The sequence below is a fragment of the Chlorocebus sabaeus genome, chromosome 11 (genome assembly GCF_047675955.1).
Source record: "Chlorocebus sabaeus isolate Y175 chromosome 11, mChlSab1.0.hap1, whole genome shotgun sequence".
NCBI classification, from domain to species: Eukaryota; Metazoa; Chordata; class Mammalia; order Primates; family Cercopithecidae; genus Chlorocebus; species Chlorocebus sabaeus.
The window spans coordinates 28,138,810-28,162,155 of record NC_132914.1 but is presented as its reverse complement, the minus strand read 5'-3'; the positions used below and the strand labels follow the sequence as shown (position 1 = coordinate 28,162,155).

Genomic DNA, 23,346 nt, shown 5'->3' with positions numbered 1-23,346 from the left:
AGGCTAGTTCCAGAGCCCACTTTCTAAACCACTAACGCCACACCATTTGCTGATAGTGAGTGCTCTGTCACCAAAGATGTTCAAATAGGAGTTGCCTGGGTGACAGAAGGGGAGGGGTACAAAGGTGTTCCAGTCAGAGGGAATGACCAGTGAGAACTGAGAGCGAGCGGTCAGATGCGGCTGAAGCATACGCTGCAGTGGGAAAGACTGGAAAATAAAGCAGGGAACAGAGGGCAGGCTGTAAGCCACGCATAAAACTTTGTATCCAACATCTAACAAACAGCACTCCCTTCCCAGGCCACAGATGCCCTAAATTACAAAACTCCTTATCTCTTCCAACCCAAACCCAGTGTTTATCACCTATTCCCTACCCTGTTTACTGGTGCCACGATCAACCTAGGCAGTTCAAAGAGAAATCTGGGGGTCATCTTAGGCTCTACCTCCTCCTAACAACCCAGATACCTCAAAGGAATTAAAATTGAGTAAGTATGAATAAAGGTTTTCATTCATATTAACAAAACCAGATGGCAGTTAAAAATAAAAGGGCTTATACATCAGGTTTGGCATTCCTGCAAACTTATAAATGATACTGACTAAAAATATTCCACTCTACTGAAAATAGAGACTTCAGAAAGTATATTTTTTATTTATATATATAATCTCATCACACAGAACCTAGCTTGTTGCATTTATTTCTCTCTTACAACAGGTTACTAACTATATTTCCAAATCTAACTGTCCCTCAATTCTCACTGTGAACATTTATTCAGTTGGCAATTTTCTAGTTGGGATTGTGTAATTCTATCAACTGCAATTCATTGGATCAGCTATCTAATTTTTTTTTAATCCCATTTAATCCATTTCCTGTTGAGAAAAGAAAAAATACAGCTCGCTACCAGTGCAGTATTCTCAGGACAAATGGGAAATGGGTTAAAAATTCTTATCCCAATAATTCTTTAGCTCTTTATCTAAACATTGGAGTCATGAGGCCCGATCCTTGCCAAACTATTTACTTACATCGGCTCCACAGGCTAGATTCAAGTGTCATCTACTCCATGATTTCCCAAAAGTGTGTAGGGGTGAGGGAAGGGAGAAAAAGCCTGTATTACCCTAAACACTGCCTTAATTTACAGGACATCCTTTCAAAATCCTTTATGAAATATTTCCTGAACACGTTGCAGGCTAGGTCTCTCAACTTGGTGTCTTGCTGTCTTCACTTACACTCTTGAGGAAGCAGATCCAAAACAAGGATTCAAATACAAGAAGTTAATTTGAGGGGTGGTCCCAGGAAACACTGGCAGGGAACTGGGAAGTGAGACAGGGAAGAGAAGGAAGCTAACAAAGTACCTGAAACGTGCAAGTTCCTGGAGCCACAGGCAGAACTGGCTCCAAAGACCAGAGGAAGAGGTCAGGCAGAGTCCTGGCATTGGACACTGGAGGCCAGTGGCACACCCTGTCTGCAGTGGTGGGTGCTGGGGGGATACGCCACGGGGCACTGACAGATAGCATCTGCCATACGTGCACAAGAAACAAGCGGATTCTGGGTGTACTGTTGTACTTCTTCCTCATGCACAATTATCTCACAAAGATAAATTTAAGAAACACTTAAGACACTTGGTGGCAGTCATCCGTCCTTCATCAGCCTGCAATTTCACAAGTTCAGATACCCAAGTAATTGTCTCTCTACCTTAGAAGCTTTTTCAAAGTTTGAATCCATGACATGAAGGTTTGATTCAGGATATAAATAATTTTTTTAAATGTCGTTATTTTAAAAAAATCTTTTATTATGTAAAATCTCAAACATAATGCAAAATCAGAAATAAACTTGGGTAACTCATCTTGAGAAATCCTGAGAAATGACCTTTCCATAAATCTTAAATTCAACTTTCAATTAAAATAAAAAGGGCTGCTCTCTAGTCTTCCTCTAAGTTTAAATGTTACTGACATGTCATGGTAAAAGGGAAGAAATACACGTTTACTAACCACAGGCTTTCATCATTAATAATGAGGGGTCTTAAAACACAGTGAATTGGCCGGGCACGGTGGCTCATGCCTATAATCCCAGCATTTTGGGAGACTGAAGTGGGCGGATCACAAGGTCAGAAGATCAAGACTATCCTGGCTAAAATAGCGAAATCCCGTCTCTACCAAAAATACAAAAAATTAGACAGGTGTGATGTCACGTGCCTGTAATCCCAGCCACTTGGGAGGCTGAGGCAGGAGAATCGCTTGAACCCATGAGGCGGAGGTTGCAATGAGCTGAGATCAAGCCACTGCACTCTAGCCTGGGCGACAGAGCAAGACTCCATCTCAATACATACATACATACATACATCAATACATACATACATAAAACCACAGTGAATTCCACTGGTTAATTACTATTCGAAAGAGTAATTTCAAAGCGATCATATGCAACATGTAATGTCACTTGACAGACACTCTCCTTGGTTAAAGCAGAAGACAAAATGACCCTCACCGAGGTCATCCAGGTGGCAAGCAGGGTTTACATTCTGCAGTTAACCTTATCCTGGACCAGCAGTCTATAGGCAGTTCTCAAACCAGGTCCTGCAAGGACTGATTTCTGACACGTTCCCTTACCACTGCTTAGGCCTGTGCCTTTGGTACAGAACTCTGTTAAGTGAATACTTGGTTCCAGGGCTTGAGCAGATTCAAAACTCCTTTTTGAAAAGATATTTGCCTCTGCGTGCAGGCATCTGTGTGGCCCAGCCTGGCATGGGAGTGAACACCCTTGTGTGGGCAGGAACACATTCCTATAGCAGGCGCCCACTCCCTCACTGTGTGTCTGCTGCGAAAATCATCCAGACTCTCTTTCACTAAAACCTTTTGGCACCTAGGAAGCTAATGTAGTAGGTGGCATGGCATAGTGGAAAGAATACAGATTTTAAAGCCAGATTGCTGACTCTGTCACTCTCTATGTGACTTTAGAAAAATTACACAACCTTCTAAAAGTGCAGTTTCCTCGTCTGCAAGACAGGGATGCTCTGCACAGAACTGTTAGGGAGATTAAACTGGGGAATTATGCAACGTGCTTGGCATATAGTAGAATCTTAATAATTATTCACTCACTCCTTTCTCTCTTTCATTTTCTCTTCTCTTCTTTCTGAGCTGCAAATAGCTACTATTTATTGAGTGCTTCCTAGGAGCCGAGCACTGCATGAGCCACAGGTAATCCCAACCACACTCTCAGGAGATGCTGTTATGACCCACTGTATTAGTCTGTTCAGGCTGTCATAACAAAATTCCAGACTGGGTGGCTTAAATAACAGAAATGTTGTATAGGGGTCTACCCTTATAACCTTATTAACCTTAATTACATGTTTAAAGGCTCTAACTACGGATACAGTCACACTGAGGCCTACAGCTTCAACATACAAACTTTGGGGGAAAACAATTCACCCCGTCCCACCCATTTTCCATATATTAGGAGAAACTTGCCTAAGGTCACACAATTGTTAAGCAGCAGACCTGACACTAAAACCCTACTGAATTCAGAGCCCAGGCCCTTCTACTCTGTCCTACAGCACGGCTGTCGGGAGGCAGAGTCTAGTGGGAGAACCTGGAACATCAGAGCGACTCAAAAATTTATTTGTTCCTTTAGTTCCTCACAGAATTCAACTACGAATTAACTCTAATTGACCATTTGCCAGATAGTCTTGAAATATCTATATTTTCCCAGTAAGATTATCATGTATTTCAAAGGAAAGAAATCATTCCTACTTCTTCTATAAATCTGTAAAACTTGCAATAAAAAAATCCTTTTAGGAACCCCATGGAAGGACTAAAATTTGATTAGCACATTCTCAAGAATGCTGCTTGGTTGGTTTTTTTTCTTAAATGTATGACTATACACATGCATTTTTGTTTGAAAATTGAATATTTAAAAGACCTCTTCAAAATACTATAGCAGGGCTATAGAGTTCTACAGAGGACATCCCACTTTCCTTCTTGTATCTTTGCAAAGGGTTAAAAGACTGCAGATTATCAGACGTCCAAGACTATCATCAGTGACTGACTTGAGCTCCCATATCCAGGAAAATCCTCCAAGAATGTATATATTCGGTCATGTGTTGTCTAGAATTTCACAAAACAATGAGAGGAAGAATTGAAGGCAACAGAAAGGAGGAGAAGCCCAGACAAGGTGGAGTCCTGCTATTGCTTTGTGACTTCTAGTTCCATATTTGAAGCCAAATTTTAAAATGCCAATTTAATTAACAGACATTTATTTTCAGCAAGGCCCAGATGCCTTTAGTTCTCAGGGCAGAGCCTTTTCAGATTTCTTTCTCATGAGAACTATGGTATAGAAAATGATCCAAGCTGTTTGTAGTCTGAGGTTGGGCTGCCATAGCAAAATAGCAGATGTGGTAGCTTCAACACCAGGAACTTATTTTCTCTCAGTTCTGGAGGCTGGAAGTCTGAGATGGAGGTGTCAGCAGGGCTGCGTTCTGGTGAGGGCTGTCTTTCTGGCTTGCAGATACCCAATAACTTGCTGTGTGCTCACATGGCCTTCCCTTGCTCACTGCATTCATGCAGAGACAAAGGGCTCTCTGGTGCCTCTCCTTACAAGAACACTAATCCCACGATGAGGGCCCCACCCTCATGACCTCATCCAAACCTAATTATCTCCCAAAGGCCCAATCTCCAAATACCATCATGCCAGGAATTAAGGCTTCAACATAGGAATTCTGGGGACACAATTCAGTCCATAGCATTTGCTAAAAACTTCTTGAGACAAAATCTAAAAAATACGTTGAAATTGCTTCCTTAGGTAAAAAAGAAAGATTTTAATGTATATTAATTCATTTAATGTATAATTGTTCCTGTGGATTTGAGAGTGGTTATGTGGTCAGTCAGGTAGGAACAAAGGACAAGAGGATCGTCACTTATGCCTTCAGGAAATGTTTATTGAATGTCTATCATGGGCCAGAAACAACAGACGGAAATGCAGCTCTCATTCCAGTGAGGGAGGAAAGTATCAAAAAGTTAAGTAATTTCAATACAGTGTAGAAGAGCAGCAAATCTGAGAGAAGCTCAGGATTACTGATGTGGGTACCTGGGACGCAAGCCACCAGAGTTGGGAGGGTATTGGGGATCGTTTCCTGGAAAGAGGAGATGCCTGAGTTTTAATGTCCAGGGTCTGCAGACAGACTTGTGTGTTGTATCAGGCATGGTGGCTCACACCTGAAATCCTAGCCTTTTGGGAGGCTGAAGTGGGAGGAATGCTTGAGGCCAGGAGTTTGAGACCAACCAGAGCAATATAGCAAGATCCCATCTCTATAAAAAATGTTAAACTTAGACAGATGAGGTGATACATATCTGTAGTCTTAGCTACTTGGGAGGCTGAGTTGGGAAGACCATTTGAGCCCAGGAGTTTAAGGCTGCAGTGAGCTATGACTGTACCACTGCACAAGTGTGTTGTGTCTGTAATTGATACAAAGTGGATAGCAACAAAAAACTGAGAAAATCATCTTTCAGTATTCAAAAACTAATATTAATTCAGCAAAGATGTCATTCGCATCACACTTTCCACTACCTACTTATTAGTTTACATGTTTCTTGGCTGTCTGTAGCATATGAGGGCCATCTCACATGAGGTCCACTACAGCAGTACTTGTCTGCCTGTTCCCTAGTGTGTTCTTTGCATTTGGCATAGTAGCATATAGTAGGCACTCAATAAACTCTTCATTCACCAACATCTATTGTTGTCAGACAATGATCTCAGGTTTATCCCAATCATTTTCCCCTCAGCACAGCCAATGTGCAGGGGTCTTTTTAGAAATAAGACTGTGAAAGAAGCTAGGAGAAAATACAACTTGGGGAGGAATCTTTAGTCCCATTACTGGGTATACACCCAAAGGAAAATAGATCATTCTACCGAAAAGACATATGCACTTGTATGTTCACTGCAGCACTGTTCACAATAGCAAAGACATGAAATCTGCCTAGGTGCCCATCCATGGTGGATTAAAGAAAAGTGGGCTACATATAAAGCAAGGAATACTACACAGCCATAAAAAAGAATGAAATCATGTCCTTTGCAGCAATGTGGATACAGCTGGAGGCTATAATCCTAAGTGAATTAATGCAAGAACAGAAAACCAAACACCACACATCCTCACTTATAAGTAGGAGCTAAACATTGAGCATATAAGGACATAAACATGGGAACAACAGACACTGTGAACTATTAGAGGGGAAGGGAGGGAAGGGCGTGTGGGTTGAAAAACCATCTCCTGGGTACTATGCTCACTACCTTAGTGCAATATACCCATGCAACAAGCCTGCACATGTAGTCCCTGTATCTAAAATAAATGTTGAAAATTTTTTTTAAAAAGAAGAGTATTTTCATGAGGACTAAAACACTTAGCACAGTATCTGGCGCAGGGTAAGTGTTAAATAAATTAGTATGAGCAATTATCATTTTAGGTGTTTGTCAAAAAATATTCTGACCAAAACTTGTAAATAAATTGAATTTTGTGGCTCCATATATCCTTTTTAAGGATAGGAAAGCAAATCCCATGTTGAAATTTGCCTACGAAATCCTATATCTAAGAGCTTAATATGCTCTTAGGCAAAAAAGTCATGAGACATTTTGTAGTCCCTGAAATTTCCCAATTAAGTTAAATAGATGACTATTTAATCAATTTACAAAAAGTAAATATCTGCAAGACAAATCTAGCAAAGGATCATAAGAAAACAAATGAGATATTTACCAATGAATCAACATCTCATAAAAAATTAAAATCACACCTAGAACATCTTAAGAAACTTTCACCAAAATTAGTCAGATCAGGCTCTTGTACTATTGACTTTTTTATTTTAACATCTAACTTTTGTATTTTAAAGAGTAATAATGAAGTTTCATAGCAAAAGTTTTATTTCTATCTCTTGTGATTTTTTCCCATTTGATAGGCCCCAAACTACAATTTCAATAATACAATTAAAATCTTGGGTAACAAAGACAATATGTAATTACTTGATAAATTCGAAAGATATGATGAACCAATCTAAGTAATTTTGGTTTAAAAAAAATCTTATTTTTAAGATGCTTTTGGATTCAAATATTTCCCTTGACCATATATTTTATTTTTTTCTGTACAGAAAATATTTAGGACATTCATTTTATATCCACGCTTTGCATCACTTGACATTTCAAAATGATACCTTTCTTCTTTGGGTTGGGTAAGCATTCATGCTCTTCTTTGACAGAGATTTTACAACTCTTTATCCGACAGAAAAAAGATCGTCTTGAGCCAGAATAAACATGTGTCCTTCCAGTGTGGAAATTACTGTGAACTTGCAAACCAGCTTTTGTAGCAGAAGGGGGTGAGAGAACAGGTGGAAAAGAATATTGTCAAATAATTTTGAAATTTATCTTCCAACATTTTCTGATCATCTATTATTGAGAAAGAAAATAGTTTTTTAAAGCAATGGCATGATTGTACAGTAAACCCTAAAGTGAAACACACCCAAAAAATGTATTTGTCAAGCAATCACATTTTGATAACTTATAGACATTTGCAATTTATCTTTCTTTTTTCCCCAAATGGGGAAGAACAAAGTTAATTTAAGTGAAATGAAATAAAAATTAAATTAAAAAATGAAAAAATCTTCAACTATTACAGGAATCAATTGTTTTATATTTCACATAATTATTTGGTACTAGGCATTTTCAGAGAAGAAAAACTACTTACACTTCCCAAACGCAATTATACAAGGTCTTTCATACAGAAAAGACCTAATCCATATACAAAAGAGGATAATTGTCTTTTAGCATGTAGCTCAATAATGGGAACTTCAGCAATTTTTTATCCAAAATGACACTTTCTTGTAAAGATTTTATTTGTATATGAAAAATAGCAAATATGAAGGAATCATATTTTCCCCAAACAAAGCATCTTCATATGAATGCATTTGTGTTTGTATATGTCTGTATGAATATAGGAATTTTCTATATAGCTATATATATTAACTATGATGTAAAGTTTACAAAATAATTCTCGTTTGATAAAAGCTTAGTTAGCTGTATTAAAAATACCATGTAGCTAAACTTTTAGGTGATCATTACATTTACATAAAATAATAAGCATGCAGAAATGGACACTTACTTTTGGCATCTATTAGCTTTTCTCTTGGTGAAATATCAAAAGAAGAAAGTTGTTCCTTTACTTTGGCAACATCTTTTGGATGCAAGAAGTCAAATAAGCTTTGTCCAGTCAAACTAGCCTATTCATAAGGTAGACATTCACTTAAAATCAGTACCATGCTTTTTCTACATTTCTTGATGCATACAATAAATGTCCTTTTTTGTTAAAGGTTGATTTTTCTCAAGCTCAAAGATACGTTCACGACACTATGTGACATGAGCTTAGTGTTCAAAGCAGGGTGATACTTGTAGACAGAAAAAAATACATGCATATAGAACCATCCCTGGATATACACAAACCATATACAAACACTAATTGCTAGTATTCCGCTGATTGCTAGTATTAACATGATACTTGGAAATGATTGTGATTTGTTTTGAACTTTTTTGTCCTTGTTAAAAAAAAGAGATTACATGATAGTATAATACAGAAATCACAGAATATCTGTGACTTTATCAGACATTTACCATACTGTTTAAAAAATTACCATACTATTGATAAGTAAAATCCAACCCAGAATACCTCTCACTTCCCATTCCACCACTCCCAATATGCACAGCATCCCCAGGTCTATGCCTTTGCTGATACAGTCCCATTCCTCAGAACTCACCACCCCTTCCCTATCCCTTGGCCACTCCAGCCAAATTGCCTTTGACTCCCTAGACTTCGGGACTCCCTTCTTTCTCCCAGCCTGAAATGTTTCCTGCCCTTCTCTACATCTCGCTTCTACCAAGCCTCGCAGACATCCTACTTCATGTGTGATGCCTTCCCTGACCCATAGTGGCCACCCCTCTTCTGAATTCCTGTATTACCCAAGCAAACATTCCTACAGACAACAGGACTAATGGACCAGCCAATACAAGTAGGCTGAATTGTTTGGCAGTTAGACATTTCATTCTAAAAAAAAACCTGCGTGGTTAATATAAGTCTATATCCAGAACTCTCTAAGGCGGATCAAGTTTCTGAATCTGAAAAGCAGAGGACTAAACCCTGAATCATGGGAATCCCTACATGCCCCTGAGCAGCCAGTGAGTCTCTAAAGAGCCTCTTCTTTGCAAAGTCAGTGCCCAGTAGAACTGGATTCCACGTCACTAACTTGAAACTTAAGTGATACCCTAAACTGTCAGTCACCTGTGTGTGTGGGTGTGTGTGTGTGCATGTGTGGGTGTGTTTTCCATCTCCAATTAGAATATGGAATCATGAGGTTTGAATACCTGATCGTAATTAAGTATTTTGGAGACTGACTTAGAAACGAAGAGAATTTTTCCTCTTTCACATCCAACCACAAATAAGAAGCCTTCTGCAGTCTAGGATTTAAGAAAATAAAAGTGAATATTTAAAAATATTGTCTGTCTCTTATACACATACACACATTCAGATTCTGAGGGAGTTATTGTGGCACTAAAACTAACAGACTAGTTTTATTGAGCTAGTTTTCATGGAGCTAGTAAGATTAATTTTAAGAAATGTTCTTAAGATGCAAACCGATTTATAAAGAACGTCATGTTGAAATCTTATTCTAAATTAATGTTTTGGACATGAAAAGTTTGGCTGCAGAATATTTACTTGAGACATTTCTTAAAAAATTAAGCCAGGTGCTATAGATGAGCCTATATACAGCACTAAATGAGCCTATATCCTAGCACTTTGGGAGGCCGAGGCAGGCGGATCTCTTGAGCTCATGAGTTTGAGACCAGCCCGGGCAACACTGGCGAAACCCTGTCTCGACAAAAACTAGAAAAATTGGCCGGGCGTGGTGGTGCACGCCTGTAGTCCCAGCTACTCAGGAGGCTGAGATGGGAGGATGGCTTGAGCCCAGGAGGCAGAGGATGCAGTGAGCTGAGATTGCACCACTGCATTCCAGGCTAGGCAACAGAGCCAGACCTTGTCTCAAAAAATAATAATAAAATAAAATTACCTTTACCAAATCCTACTATACTGCATGCAGAACGATTACCTGTGGATATGTTGAGGTAGGAGGACTGTGCAGATTGGGGACAAGGAAGCAACGAAGACATTGAACTGTACACCTAGTTATAGTTTTTGAATAATAATAAGGCATCACTCATTCTAAACTAATGTGTCAGCTACTCTCGTAAGGTCTACCCAGCAAATCCCATGAAGCAGCCTGCATGGAAGTGGGAACATATGGCCACATAGGAAGAGCCTGGCACTCCTGCTGGGCATGCTCTGCAGGGCAGAAGCAGGGTTCCATGAAGGTGTGACTGACGAGCATGTACAGATTGGTCAGAAAGCTTCGAAAGCAAACCGTACATTTTGCCACCTTCAAAAAATTTTTTATCCACACAATATCCTTTATATCCCTGCCAGGAATGCTATATTTAAATTCAGCTGTTTAAATAAAAGAGTGGCTTTTTTTAATTAAAGGAAAAATGGACAAAAATGTGTATGAAGAATCTTTCTATTTAATTCAACTATCGCTTAAAACCTAGTAGTCACACAGACATTTATCACCTCCGAGGGCATGAGAAGCCAATCACATGATCACAGTTTCCCCTCTAGACCGTTGAATCTGAAAAGCCATGCACAGGAAATGATGAGGACAGAAATGTCAAAGCACTAACAACTCTAAGCAATGACTGGCCTCCGAGAAGAACAGGATCCTGAGGGAACAGGATGTCAGCCAGACGGCTTTGAAGGAGGTGGTGATCATGGCGAATAGATCCTATGTGTGAGAGATGGGTAGTATAACATGCTCAGTGCTGAAGACAAGCTTTGCTCTGTAGTGTAGAAAGTGCCTATCCTCTGTCTCTACTTTCATTAACACAAACTAGTAACACATGGCTACTTCTCTATTTTAAATTTCTATATTAAAGGAAATATGGTGTAACATGGAGTCTTGCATGTTTATCACAGGAAGCAAATGGAAGAAAATCTGCCTCGTATTCAAACAGCAATGAAAGCACATATACAACTTAGACAAATATATCTTCAGTTACCTTAAGGATTAAATGTCTGAGCTCATTATCCTGAATAAATGATGGTCTACAATTATTTCCCACATAAGAATTTGTCATGCCTAAAAAGAAAGGAGTCAAGAGTTATTGGAAATATAGTAGAGAGGGCAACACGCTCAATGAACATTAGCAATGCCGCTGCTGCTGCTGCTGCTATTTTCTCTTTTGGCACATTCTAAGACATTTTCTGTCATCATTTTCGTTTTTTCTCATTTTCATTTAATTAATTTATTTTTGAGACAGAGTCTTACTCTGTTGCCCAGGCTGAAGTGCGGTGGCACCATCACAGCTCACTGTAACCTCCACCTCCTGAGTTCAAGTGATTCTCGTGCCTCAGCCTCCTGAGTAGCTGGGATTACAGGCATGCAAAACCACGCCCGGCTAATTTTTGTATTTTTATTAGAGCCAAATTTTCACTATGTTGGCCAGGCTGGTCTTGAACTCCTGGCCTCAAGCAATCCACTCACCTCAGCCTCCCAAAGTGCTGGGATTACAGGTGTGAGCCACTATGCTCAGCTAATCATTTTCTTTCTTCATTATCACTTGATTAAAATTGCTTTCTTTTAGATTGTGAATTCTTGGAACTACTTATTCCTTTATATTCAAATATGCACATTAAGAGCTATATATAAAAACATTGTAATAAACTGTACATGAAATAACATTCAAGAATTGACATGCAGTAGTCCCCCCTTAGCTGTGGTTTCAGTTACCTGTGGTCCACCGTGGTCTGCAAACAGGTGAGCACAATACAATAAGATATTTTGAGCGAGCCAAAGAGAGAACATACAACTTTTTTACAGCATATTGCTAAAGTTGTCCTAGTTTATTATTAATGTTAACCTCTTACTGTGCCTGATTTATAAGTTAAACTATATCATAGGTATATATGCATAGGAAAAAAAGTGCTATGCCTAGGGTTCAGTACTACCCACAGTTTCAGGCATCTACCGGGCTCTTGGAACGTATGCTCCATGGATAAGGGGGAACTACTACAGTTATTTAGATATTGTCTCAGCTAATTAAAGTTGATCATATGAGTTACCCTGAAAGGGGATATTCTGGAATTCTAAACAAGTGTTATGGATTCATGAGATTTTCCAGTAAGAAAACCCTCTAATGGCAATATAGAGACCTCTATTCTGATAATACACAGATTATTTCTAAAATGTATAAAATATAAATGAAATAATTCATTTTCAGCCCTTAGCACTGAGTTATATTAAAATGAAAGTCTCTAAAGCAGCTGCAGAGCTTGTAAAATGATGAGGAATTATCAGGCCAAAACCAAGGGGAATGTTTGACCTGAGAGGAGTAAAGGAATCCACCAACCTAGACACGCAAAGCCCTTCAAGGCCACAAGGGGGCATATGACACAGTCAACAATGCCAAGCAAGCCATCCCCAGGGCAAGGATGATTCAGAAGTCAGTCAATTTTCCCTTCCTTATATTCCCCAAACTTCTTGACTCCTATCCCCTCTTCCTGGGTACTGTAAGAAAAGTTGCTTTTGCAGGGGAAAGGTGGGGTAACATCCTTAGACATTTTAACCACACATTGGCCCTTGGACAGATCTGTGGCCCAAACTCACCAATGAACTAAGTGGTGGTGGTGGCAAAGTAAGTAGGCGGGGCAGAAAGTCAAAATGCCTCGTGCTATGATACAGTACAGTTTTCTTAGACTCATAGCACTCTTAAGAGCCTGGCATAGGGAAAAGAAAATCTCTTCTGTTGGAATCTATCTTCACCCTAGGGCTCAGGGAATTCTCCCAATGACTTCTTGTTAATATTACTACACAGCAGCTTGGGAGGGAGCTGAGGAAGGAATGAAGGACGCAAATTCTGAGTGCTAGGTCAGGGAACAGCAATAAATTGATTCTGACCAAGGTAATGACATTTCAGGTCTGGCCTGCAGCAAGGTTGGCAGAGCACACCAGGCAGAAGTGGGCTGGGAAACCCTGTCAGTGTAAATCAGCCAGCAGAGGCAAGCCCTGACTCGGTGAGTGAGTGGGGATGTGCTCAAGAGAAATCAAGGGCAGTGAGAGCAGCGCTGAGGTATGGTAGAGGCCAGCCCGTAAATGCATGCTGTGGTGTTCCGCACACTTGTCCACACATTGGCTCTCAGAGTTCCCATGGCAAAAACCAACGAGGCAACATGATCACTTACTTTTTTCACAACATTCATTGGGTTAAAAAACAAGATCAAAATGACAGTAACAATTCCTTCTCCTCTTGTTACCCCACCCCTACCATTAGTGAACAGTGTGCTACACTCTACATGCATTACTCTTTACTCTTTTTATTATTATTATTATACTTTAAGTTCTAGGGTACATGTGCACAACGTGCAGGTTACATATGTAAACATGTGCCATGTTGGTGTGCTGCACCCATCAACTCATCAGCACCCATCAACTCGTCATTTACATCAGTTAAAACTCCCAATGCCGTCCCTCCCCTCTCCCCCCTCCCTAAGAGGCCCCGGTGTGTGATGTTCCCCTTCCCATGTCCAAGTGATCTCATTGTTCAATTCCCACCTATGAGTGAGAACATGCGGTGTTTGGTTTCTGTTCTTTACTCTTAACAATAGTCCCAGGAGGCAAATGCATCGTCCCTATTTCACAGATGTGGAAACCTGAGGATTAGAATGTCAAATAACTTGAGTAAGTCACATAGCTATGAAGGGAGGAAGCCAGGATTTGAACCACAAGGTCTGCCTTCAGTACGCACACGCATGAACCACCGCGCTCCACTGCCCCGCCTGGTAATCAGATCACAGACACAGGACCTCATGCTACAGAGCAGGGCTACTCCAAATGTGGTCTGCAGACCAGTGGTTTTCTTACCGGCAAACTGGTAAGATTGAATGCAGAATTTAAGAATAAGCATTTAGAGGCTTTTATAAAAATGTAACATTGCTGTGACAGCCAAACCCATGATCATTTTTCCATAATTAACTGTATTTTACAATGAACTGGTGGTGGATGGGAGAAACACCTGTTCTTCACCCAGATAGTTTTAAAAGCACTGCTGTAGGGTATAGTGAAAAAAAATCACATCACCATCCTTCTGCCTTTAACCTAATTATCCTATGGACCAAAATAACATGATCCACAGGCAGCCCTCTGTTGATATGGCTTCTAAGCTTTTGCCGAGCAAGTGTGGGGATGCTGCGACAATACCCTGGAATGCAGATCCAGTGCCTTAAATCATCTTGGTGTGAGCAGCACTGACCAAAGGATCTGGTCAGAATGCGGGGATGAGTTCTTAACCATGTCACTTCTGCTTAGCAGAGCTGACGGCAACATTTACGCCCTGTTCCAAGGAATCTCCTTTGGACTCACCTCCTCCCTGCCGAGTTTCCACAGCCTCTCCTCTCACTCATATCACTGCTGTAACATTCATCACACTAGACTCTGACGATCTCTTCCTAAGTCAGTCTTCCTAGTCAGATCACAAACCCTTAAAGGGCAGAGACTTTGTCTCATTAATTTTTATGTTCTCAGCACAGAACAGGAATGCGGTTGATGCTCAGATCATGTTTTGTTGAACTAGTCGACTGATTCATGGCTTTTCCCTTAGGTCCTCCTCCCTTAGGACACTGCAAATGTGAAAATACTCAGCTAATTTTAGGGTTGCAATCAAATGACCTCAGTTGAGCCTGTAAATTTTCATTGCTGAAGGATTTAAGGAAAATATTGCAAGCCTCAGCTGTGGGTAAAAGAGAAGCTTATTTCATAACAGACTGTTACGAAAGTAAGATCTCCCATCACGCTCCCAACAGGAAGCACCAGGAGTCCAGGTTAGTGCTGCTCTCCTGTTAACCAGCTTAACTTGACTTGGTAAAGTCCTTGTATGGTGCCCAGATAATTTCCATTACCCTGAAATATATTTTCCTTTTCCTGGCAGTGCTTGAGATCTAAACTAAGACCCTTGGTCATCCTTTGCTCACTCCCTTTTTATGATTTTTGAGCCAAATTTTACTATAATCTTCTAGATCTTTACAAATCTGCACTTGCAGAGTCTCCTCTGGAGTCTTCAGTTTGCTACTTGTCCAGGTCTTATCTTTTCCATGCAAATTTACATCATCAGCATTGATAAATCGAAAACTCTATTCCACTTCCATCACCCTGTCCCCCAAGTTGGACTGGGGTTATTCCCAAACCAGGGGTGATTTCTACTGCACATGTTGATATGGTTTGGCTCTGTGTCCCCACCTAAATCTCATGTGGAAAACTAATCCCCAGTGCTGGAGGTGGGGCCTGGTGGGAGGTGATTGGATCATGCTTGTGGATTTTCCCCTTGGTACTGTGTCGCAATAGTGAGTTCTCATGAGATCTGGCTGTTTAAAGCGTGTGGCACCTCCCCGACCCTCTCTTGGTCCTGCTTCTGCCATGTAAGATGCCGGCTCCCGCTTTGCCTTCTGCCATGAGTAAAAGCTCCCTGAGGCCTCCCAAGAGGCAGATGCCACCATGCTTCCTGCACTGCCTGTGGAACCATGATCCAATTCAACTTCTTTTCTTTATAAATTACCCAGTCTCAGGTATTCCTTCATAGCAATGCGAGAATGGACTAACACACAGGTACATATACACATTTATTACACTTTGATTTAAAATTCAAGCTCAAATTGGGGAATTGCTAAAGCCAGAAATGATGACCCACACACCAAGAGGCATTGGCAAGGACCTCCTTCCCCCAGTGTCTCACATATTTGAGGATACCCTGGAATGGCAACGTGTGATGCATTGTAAGGTCCTACTAATAAATCTGAATGAAGCCTTAAGAGAAACTGTAGAGTTTAAGGAAGTTTTCTTTTTGAAGGATAGAAATCTCTCAATAACTTAATAATTAATACTATGCTTCAGAACTTTTTTTTTTTTTTTTTTTGAGACAGGCTGTCACCCAGGTTGGAGTGCAGTGGCACGATTACTGCTCATTGCAACCTCCACCTCCCAGGCTCAAGCGATCCTCCCACCTCAGCCTCCCAGATAGCTGGGATTACAAGCGAGCATGACCACTCTTGGCTAATTTTTGCATTTTTTGCCCAGGTTTGTCTCGAAGTCTGGACTCAAGCGATCCACCCACCTCAGCCTCCCAAAGTACGGGGATTACAAGCATGAACCACCATGCCCAGTTCTACTTCAGAACTTCTAAAGAACTGAGCGGTATGAAAGGCAGGTGATATTCTCTTCGTATTATATGTGAAGCAGAAATGTAAATACTTTTCAAGTTTGCATAGTGAGCTTGAGATAAAGCTTTTATCAGAACCAAGTTTCCTAACATCCAATTCAGTATTCTCCCCACACATAGACTATAGACAAATGCCAGTGAATACCCGTAAAGCTGAAAGACACATCTGGATAGAACCTCAACAGCTGACAGCAAAGCGAACCAATCAGAGACCTCAGTGACAGAGCAGATTTCACTTAACTGTGGAAGCCATCATCAAACTTACCTTTTAAAGATCTCAAGTGCTGAACAGCCATTCTTAAAACTGTAAGTTTGTCCAGTTTACGCGCCATGGGGTTGCACTGAGGGATCATTGCAGACAGTTCTTCAATCAGGTTATTCATTTTATCTCTCCTCCGCTTTTCGGTTTGGCTATGAGCTTCTCTAAGAGGGAAAAGGAACTTCCTTTATATTTAACATTCGGCAGACCTCCAGACCCCCACCTGTGGCGCTCAGTGGAGCAGATGCTGAGCCCAGCAGGCACACACTGTTTTTCCTCCTAACTTGGGTCCCTGCAGTTGTCATTGAGGGAAGAGGAAAGCGCTGCTGAGACCAGGAATAGCATTCATAAAACTCGCTGCCCTTGGTCAGTCCCTCCCTACCTCATTTTCTGAAATCTTTAAGAACGAAGACAACTGTCTGAGAGCCTAGGTGGTTTTTCTACCTGTCTCCAATATTAGAGAAGAGATGGGTGCCCTTTTGTTCAAAGCTAACTATTCTCTGGCATTTGCATAAATAGTTGTCAGCATCTTAACCTCATTATTTTTATAGCTCCTTATCAGGGGTCTATTAATGTGCTCAAGTATCTTCCCCCCTGAAAAAAAAAACCCTTTCCCTAATATTCTAGTTGTTTTATGTTCTTGCTACTGTCTTGCCCCCTCAGCAAGCTCCCTGAAAGAGTGCGGTTTCCACTCAGTCTTTCATTTCCCAGGCATTCTGTCCATCTGTAGCATCAACCTTCCACAACCCGTGCCCCACTAAAACTGTCCTAGCGAAGATCGTTCTCTCTTGCAATCTCTTGCTGATCCCTGCCTTGAATCTGACACTGCTGACACTTCTCATTCTCCCCTGGTTTCCACAGCCTCTCTGCCTCCTCGTCCTCCTCCACTCTCCCTGCTCAGCTCAGTCCCCTCGTCACCTTACCCAGCTCTTACTTGATCCTTAAATATTGGTGTGTACTAAGATTCCCTGCTCAGCACCGCTCTCTCCTCACTCTTTATTCACCCTGAGATCTCATTCCCTCACAAAACTTTACAGCTACTCATAAGCTACTGGTTATTATGACCCTATCTCATTCATACTTCACTCAGCTCCTGACCTATGGAACTAGAATTACAAATCTAAACGATTCTCAAGAAATCTAAAACTCAGGAAACCCCAAACTGAATGCATTCTCTGCAATGTACCCCCATTTTCAATTCTTCCTATAGTACTCCTGATTTATTATTCCTTCTATAGGGTTTATCTTGGTTGGTAACACAACTGCTCAGTCTAGACCAAGCTTGTCCAAACTGCACTCCAGGATGGCTTTGAATGTGGCCCAACTCAAATTCATAAACTTTCTAAAAGCATTATGAGCTTTTTTTTTTTTTTTTAAGCTCACTAGCTATCACTGGTGTTACTGGATTTTATGTGTGGCTCAAGACAATTTTTCTTCTTCCAACGTGACCCAGGGAAGCCAAAAGATTGGATATCCCTGGTTTAGACCCTTCCTCTTCACCCTAAAAAGTCAAATAATCACAAACTCCTGTCGATTCTAGATCTTAAAATATTTCTTAAACATGTCTTCTCTTCCTCTCCATTCCCTCTGTCACCATCTTAATTTAGGCTCATTGCATTACCCCAGAACCTTTTAAACTGTTGTTCCTTCCTCTCCCAGTCTATCCTATGCCTTCCGGAATTATGTAGTAAAACAAATCAAGTCACCTAATCCCATTGCACAAAACTGTTCACTGCACATCCACTGCCCAAGAGGACTAGCCAGATTCCCTAATTATAGGCCAAGGTTCTCCCTGACCTGCCTCATGTCTTCATGTCCAGTTTCTCTCTTCAAGACTTTTCCCGACAGCTCCACATGTCCCACAGCAGCAACGTGCAAAGACTTGCTCGTCCTCACACACCTCCTCCATGCCTTCCTCTTTACCCGGCTTACAAAGTCCTTTCTGACTGCACTGTTGGAGAAATCCTATTCTTTCTTCAAAATCCCGCTCAGTTATTCTTCTGGGAAGCTTTCTCTGACTACTACACGATTAATCACTGCTCTCTCTAAGCCACCTCAGTACCTTCCATACCACCACCCCTATTTCATCAAATCTAAGAGCCACCAATTGTAAGACGCACGATTATTTAAAGCATCACAAGAGAAAGAAATGCTGCCAACTGACAGGAAGATGCCACTGATAAGAAATTTCCACAGAAAATAAAACGTAGAGAGGAAAAGCGTATCTTAGATTTCAAGAATTACACGATTTTACTCGTCACACTTTGCTGCAAGTCCCTCTCCTACAACACACAGCAACTCCGGAATTTCTCTATTAGAATAGTTTAGGGGCAATCTGATGGGAAAGAGGGTAAGTGGGAGACTTCCCTGATCTGTTTTTACAAAGACTTTAAATTGGATAAAAGAAAATGTAATTTTTCCAGATAAAAGAGTAGGGAGGTGGGTAGGGAGGAACATCAACGAAGGCTGTGGGAGCTAACACACTCCCTGCCCCAACCATTCACCCTTGGCAATGACACTCCTGGAACAAAATACATACTGTTGGATGAAGTGGATAGGATTCCAATTAGATGTGTATTCACATAAAATTCAGTTATCTACTCATACTTTGTTCTATTTGTGAGCAATTAGATATTTTTCTTTTTCTTTTTAAAGCCAAGGTCTCACTCTGTTGCCCAGGTTGCAGTGCAGTTGTATGATCACAGCTCACTGCAGTCTCAAACTCCTGGGCTCAAATGATTCTTCTGCCTCTGCCTTCCAAGGAGCTGGGATTACAGAGCATCTTGATTAAAATTAAAGTGTTATGATTAAAAGAATATTGTAGTTACACTCTCACTAGAAGGATCACCTCTTCTTTCTAACAGTATTCCCCATCAGCATGGACAGCAGCGATGGATAGAGACGCCTGACTCCAGGATGTACAGCAGAGGAAGGGGTGCTCTCTCTGAGCCAGGATCTGGAGAGAGATGAGAGCAGGGTGGGAGAAAGCCCACGGTGGAGATGGTGAATGATAATGCTGGGAGCCAGGAAACCCAGGGCAAGGTGAAAGAACCAATGTCTGAATAAGGTACTTTACTTGAAGGAGCTGCACCTGAAAAGGTTTCTGGAGGCTTTCATTAAGGAAAGGCATAATTACCCAGAGACCAGCTCTCTGCTTAATACTTCATCAGAGCTCTGGCTCCTAATTCTGTGTATAGTTACTGCCACTTTGAACCACAGCAGTATTCTGTAGAATCCTATCAGAAAACAAAATAAATGGAGAAAAAGCAAAACTCTGACAGGCCATGTTGCCAGATGGAGAAAAATATTTTGTTGTTGTTGTTGAAAAAATATGTTGAAATAATTGACAAAGAACTTACGAGGATGGGTTTCCGACAGTCAGATGCTCCTCATAAGTAACTGATTTGTTTAAGTCATGAATCAATTTTTCTTTAGTGCTTAAAGAAAATAATATTCTTTTTTTTGAAAAAAGCTATTCTAAGAGAAAGTTAAAGGCATGAAAGCCAAAATGTTATCCAAGTAGACAGAAAAGCAAGACAACAGGTGCCTGATAACATTGCTTCTCAGAGCATAACAAGACAAAAAAGTCTCATCTTCAAGTCCTTCTATCTTGGCGTCACCTTTGCCTTAGGCTACAGGCTTGCCTTTGTGTACCTTTCCACTCACCATATACCATCTCAACAAGTCAATGTACCTGAAGGCCTTCATTTTAACTTGGTGTTCACCATCTTCCACTCTACAAAAAAGCAGGATAAAATATCAAACTACATGAAATACCTTTTCTGTAGTTCTTGAGAGAGAAACAGATGTGAGATTAAGTCCAATCATCCTAATTCCTATAAAATCCTTAGCTGTAAATGCTCCCTTGAGCACCTAATGACCTGAAATGATTACTACTGTCTACAGGAATAATTCTCTTCCTAACGCTGACAGGCAACATCATTCCCATAAGGATAACAAAAGTTATGTTAACTGACAGTGAGCAATAATGAGTGTATTACTTGGATATGATCTCATGACAAACTTGAGCAATAGTAAGATTTTCATAGAATTAACATTAAAGTTATTAAGATCATTGATGGCTTAACCAAAAACTTTATGATAGCTATATTACAACAGCCTGAAAATGGATTAAGAATCCCAGACCTTTAATCAAAAGGAATTTATTCTGCCTAAAAATCCATCTGGATGGTAACAAATATTGAAAACTGGAAACTCTTGCCAATAATATTAATTTTCACATTAGTATAGTTCCTAGCATCAGAAATGTACTCATCAGACCACTACTAAAATGAAAAACATTGGTAGTGATAGAAGACTGTCAGCATTTAAAAATTATGCAGGCTGCATAGCTTTTAAAAATATGTAATCTTAAAAGATATATTTCCAAATGTATCATTTTGTGAGAGATTTGAAAAATTCCAGGAAAACCACCCATAATCCCATCTGGAAGTAATCACAGTTAATATTCTAACATGTCTCCTTCCAGCGTTTCCTAAACATGTAGATACATACAATGATTATTTAACTTAGCCATGGTGCATGGGTACCATGTGGATATTTCTGTGTGTTCTACATATAAATAAAACTCAGATCATAGTATATAATTTTCATGTCTTGTCTTATTCATTTAACATTCTAACATGAATATTTCTGCATAGTTTCAAATATTCTTGGAGAACATGGTAGCCCATTGATTAGTTAAATCATAATTCATTCATTTGCTATTGTTGGATATTTCAACATTCTAATATTTTCAATATCATAAATAATATGGCTAAGAATATTGTGGTGTGGGCATCTCGAATTACACTCTAGGATAAATTCCTAGGAGTACAATTTATGGATAAATATTTTAAGGCTTCTGATTCATCTTAACAAATTTCCTTCTTTATAGATATTTAAAAATGAACATTTTTCAGGCTTTGAAAAAAGTTTGGCCTACTTTAGAACTGTCTTACTCAGTTGAACTCTTTTGAAGTTTCAATATTTTTCTACTTAAAAAAAGAGAATGCTTATAGAAAAGTTAATCAAATTTATAAAGAGATGCTTATAAATATTCCAAATAAAAAAGACCACAAAGACTAACGCTTAATCAAGTGGTGCTTTTCCTTTTCACAGTTTCAATCAAGAAGAGCTTTTATATTTATGGTACTTTATCAAAAATATTTCCACACTTGATTCTCACAGCACAGTGATGAAGTTATTACTATCCCCATTTTACAGATGAAGGAGTTGAGTAAAGTTAATGACTGTCCAAGGTCCTATAACTAGTAGGAGGCCAAGCAAAGACTATTCAACACAGGCTGGCCTTCCACCATACCTGACCTGGTGTGCCTTCCACCATACCTGGCCATTTCTCTCACCACTGTCAGCCTGTTGTGTGGCTGGTACAAATAAAATTAAAGTTTCTCTGAGGCAAAAGAGAGGGTCAGATTAAGTCAGCTTCTTTTCTCTTTTTAGCCATCTTAAAGGAATGAACAGAAAACAATTATACGGGTCAATAATTTTCTAATAGTCTGGAATTATATATAATTGTCCCTCAGCATCCGTGGGGGACTGGCTCCAGAACCTCCCGCAGATACCAAAACCTGTGGATGTTCAAGTCTCTTCCCAGTATTTGCATATAACCTATGCACATCCTCCCATATACTTTAAATCATCTCCAGATTACTTACAATACCTAATCAATGTAAATGCTACGTAAATTGTTGTTATACAGTATTGTTTAAAGAATAATAACAAGAAAAATAAGTCTGGATCTGTTCAGTACAGACTTGCTTTTTTTTCTGGATATTTTCAATTTTTGATTGGTTGCCCATAGATATGAAGGACTGACTACATATATGTACATTACTTCAATTTCAAAAGGTAAACTTTGACCTTTTAAGATCATGTTTTCGCTTTGATCACTGGCATTTTAGCAAATGAACTGAGTGAATTTGCCTCCTTGGTGAAATTCAAATATACTGTACTTATTAAATGCAAATACCCTTCTATTTAATGGCCCCTGGCAGAATAGAATAAAGGCAAGATCTTGTTAGTCAAACAGTTCATTTGTTTGTAGGACAAATCTAGATAATTAGTAAATTTGGTCTATAATCGTAACATTTTACAAATTTTTACAAATGTGTTTTAATAAGCTTCCTGATATTAATAATGTTCACATTACTGGGATACATTTTCTTAGTGCAGCACCTTATGTTACAGTAATAGAATTTCAGACACAATGCAAAGTTTTCTTGAAAACTATTTTCACTGCATTTTGAATGAAATGTAGGCATTCTTTCTAAATTAACCAAAGACAAAGTTAGAGGCAGATGCAATCTCAAAATATTCCCCAGATTTGCCACTTTTCAGGCGTTCCTCTTTTTGAAATGTGCTTCCTTTGATTTCTGTGTGCCGCTCCCACTTCAGAGCCATGCCTTCACATAGTCTGGGCAGGCTTCCCCTCATCTTGTACTATCTTTAGGTCAGCACCCCTAGAGTATATCCTCAGCCCCCAATCTCCCCACTCCATAAGCTTCTCCCAGTGACGTCACCCACATCATCAGTTCAAGTACTTTTTGTGCATTAATGATGTCTGAGTCTCTAACTCCAGGCCAGGCCTCCACCCTGAGCTCCAAATCCTCACGTCCATCTTCCTGCTTGAAGGTTCTATAAATATCCCATTCTTAGTGCGTCCAGAACTCAACTCACCATCTTTGCCTCAATATAAGTGAATGAAAATACCACCCTCCAGCTAGAAGCC

General features: G+C 39.9%; 1 protein-coding gene across 9 annotated transcripts in view; it reads right to left on the bottom strand.

Annotated features, from left to right (window-relative positions):
• BMAL2 (basic helix-loop-helix ARNT like 2) overlaps positions 1–23,346 on the bottom strand; it is a 76,409-nt gene that overhangs the window by 19,118 nt on the left and 33,945 nt on the right. For 4 of the 9 annotated variants that reach the window (XM_007968015.3, XM_007968013.3, XM_007968014.3 and 1 more), the window contains 7 exons: positions 20,290–20,331; positions 19,444–19,551; positions 16,602–16,759; positions 11,129–11,208; positions 9,383–9,475; positions 8,130–8,247; positions 7,186–7,329 (listed from right to left, as the gene is read on the bottom strand). In XM_007968015.3, coding sequence (XP_007966206.3) covers positions 7,186–7,329; positions 8,130–8,247; positions 9,383–9,475; positions 11,129–11,208; positions 16,602–16,759; positions 19,444–19,551; positions 20,290–20,331 — 743 coding nt within the window. The remainder of the gene's footprint in view (positions 1–7,185; positions 7,330–8,129; positions 8,248–9,382; positions 9,476–11,128; positions 11,209–16,601; positions 16,760–19,443; positions 19,552–20,289; positions 20,332–23,346) is intronic. The other 5 variants (XM_007968022.3, XM_007968018.3, XM_037990239.2 and 2 more) reach the window with 2 other exon arrangements.